Source organism: Antrostomus carolinensis, unplaced genomic scaffold, assembly GCF_000700745.2.
Source record: "Antrostomus carolinensis isolate BGI_N321 unplaced genomic scaffold, ASM70074v2 scaffold55626, whole genome shotgun sequence".
NCBI lineage: Eukaryota > Metazoa > Chordata > Aves > Caprimulgiformes > Caprimulgidae > Antrostomus > Antrostomus carolinensis.
Genome location: NW_010325055.1, coordinates 1,138 through 3,039, shown reverse-complemented (window position 1 = coordinate 3,039; position 1,902 = coordinate 1,138). Strand labels below are relative to the sequence as shown.

Sequence of the window (1,902 nt, the reverse complement as noted above, 5' to 3'; positions counted from 1 at the left end):
AACCTGTCAAAAACCATACAGCCCGCTGCTCTTCACATAAACAAAATTAAAACCAAAGAGCATCTTTCCCTGGCCACCTCTGCTACTGCTTACAAGCAGTCATCGTTAACCCAGCCTCTGAGACAGCTGCCTGCTCACCAGACACTTACCCCTCAAACCTTACATTAGGCTTGCACACCACTGAGCATTCTGGCCCAAACTTCACATTTCAGCTTCTATAAATCCTAGAAAAGTAAGCAGGTGGGTCAAAATTCCTACATTTTGCTCCACAGAAGAGGGCTAATGTCACCTAACAGGGTCCCCCATCATCCAGCCCAATGGAAATAGGGTCCCCCATCATCCAGCACACCACCTCTCACCATGAAGGCCACAGTTCTGACCTAGGTGGTACACAAAGAAATTTGCTCATGGAGAGCTGTGACAGAGAAGAAACAGTTTCTCCACTTCAATCACTGTCCCTCCCAAATCCTCCACACCCAAGATTAAATCTCAGATTACTTGAGGACAGGCCAACAGAGTGCAAGTGGGACCAACAGCCCAAAACATCCTCCCAGCACTGACAATGTCACAGCCAGGTTTTACAGTCACATTACCTTCACATTAACAACGTTTTTAACACCTTCTATCTGCCTGTGAAACAAGGTCTAGCAGCAGCGACTTGCTAGGGTTCTTGATTCTAGGACTATTTTAAAGTGAAATACTGTGAGTCATTTGCTGCTGCTTAGCTTGCACAATCAAGTGGAGTTGTCTCTTTGCAATGGCTGTGTTTAAATCCCATAAGAACTCCAACAGCTTGCCCTGGAGGAGAACCTCCATAGGCACAAACTGCAAAACCTGCTGGGGTGAGTCCGTCTCTAGTAAAGAGTTCATTAGTTTATTCAGATGCTGCAGGTATTCAACAACTGGATTTGGGAGGCCTCGGTAACCAACGCACAGCAAAGCTGCACTAGTCCTTAGAGGCTCATGGGAGATGGGACAAGCAAACGTGAGGCATCTGAAACAGCAGTGCAGTATAAAGACCAGGCCAGCTGTGAAGCGTGTAAAACAAGAGAGAACAGGCAAAATCAATGCATCTCCCACTGTAAGCTGATTCAATGAATGCAGAACACACTCCAAAAGCTGCTGCTGGTACTTTGGTTCTCCATCATAAAGCAAAGAGAAGCTGAAAGTCAGCAGTGGGGCTGAGTCCAGGAGTTTTATTCCCATACTGGATTGGATTTCAGTATCACAGAGGGATGGAAAGTTCACCACAAGGCACTTGAATTGGTCACTATGTCTTTCATTTAGAACTTCCTGATGACACCTGGAAAGATGAGACACTTCTGCCAGTATCAGTTCCCCAGGAAGAACTTCACACGAGTGACAAGACTGCAGCATTTGTCCACTTTTCAGCCTCCTCTCAACCAATTCATTCATAGCTTCATTAAGGTTTTCCAAGACTTGACCATCACAAAATGCAGAACATTTTACCATTGGTAGTCTTTTTCCTTCCAAAATGTACCACAAGCTCCACTCAAGATTAGAAGACGACCCTTTCAAGATGCACATTTTACCAGCATTATTTAAATTATGTTCTTCAGCCCAGTGATTAAAATAGCCCTTTGCCACTTTGTCATTCCACGTAAGGGTTTCCAGCATTTTCCTTTCGTTATACGTACTAAAATATTTGTTTCTTTGCCCAAACCATTTTGCATTCATGCTGCAACCAATCTGAGATTTCTTGACAAGCCAGTTATTTCTGGCAATGGGTTTCATATGAAGTTTCTGCATGAAGAACTCTACTGCACAATCTCTTAACTTGTTCAGTTTCATCTGCTCTGCTTCTTCCATGTGCTCAAAGAGATGGATGTTCTCAGAGATAGTCTCTACCTGGTACTTGTGGAAGAACATGCAACATTCCTC

The 1,902-nt window shown here is 44.2% G+C and overlaps 1 protein-coding gene across 1 annotated transcript in view; it reads right to left on the bottom strand.

Moving 5' to 3' along the window:
* Positions 1 to 687: 687 nt before the first annotated feature.
* The window catches only part of CMTR2 (cap methyltransferase 2), a 2,304-nt gene continuing 1,089 nt past the window's right edge, over positions 688 to 1,902 (bottom strand). The window contains exon 1 of the mRNA XM_010171077.2: positions 688 to 1,902. This exon is cut by the window's right edge and continues 1,089 nt beyond it. Coding sequence (XP_010169379.1) covers positions 688 to 1,902 — 1,215 coding nt within the window.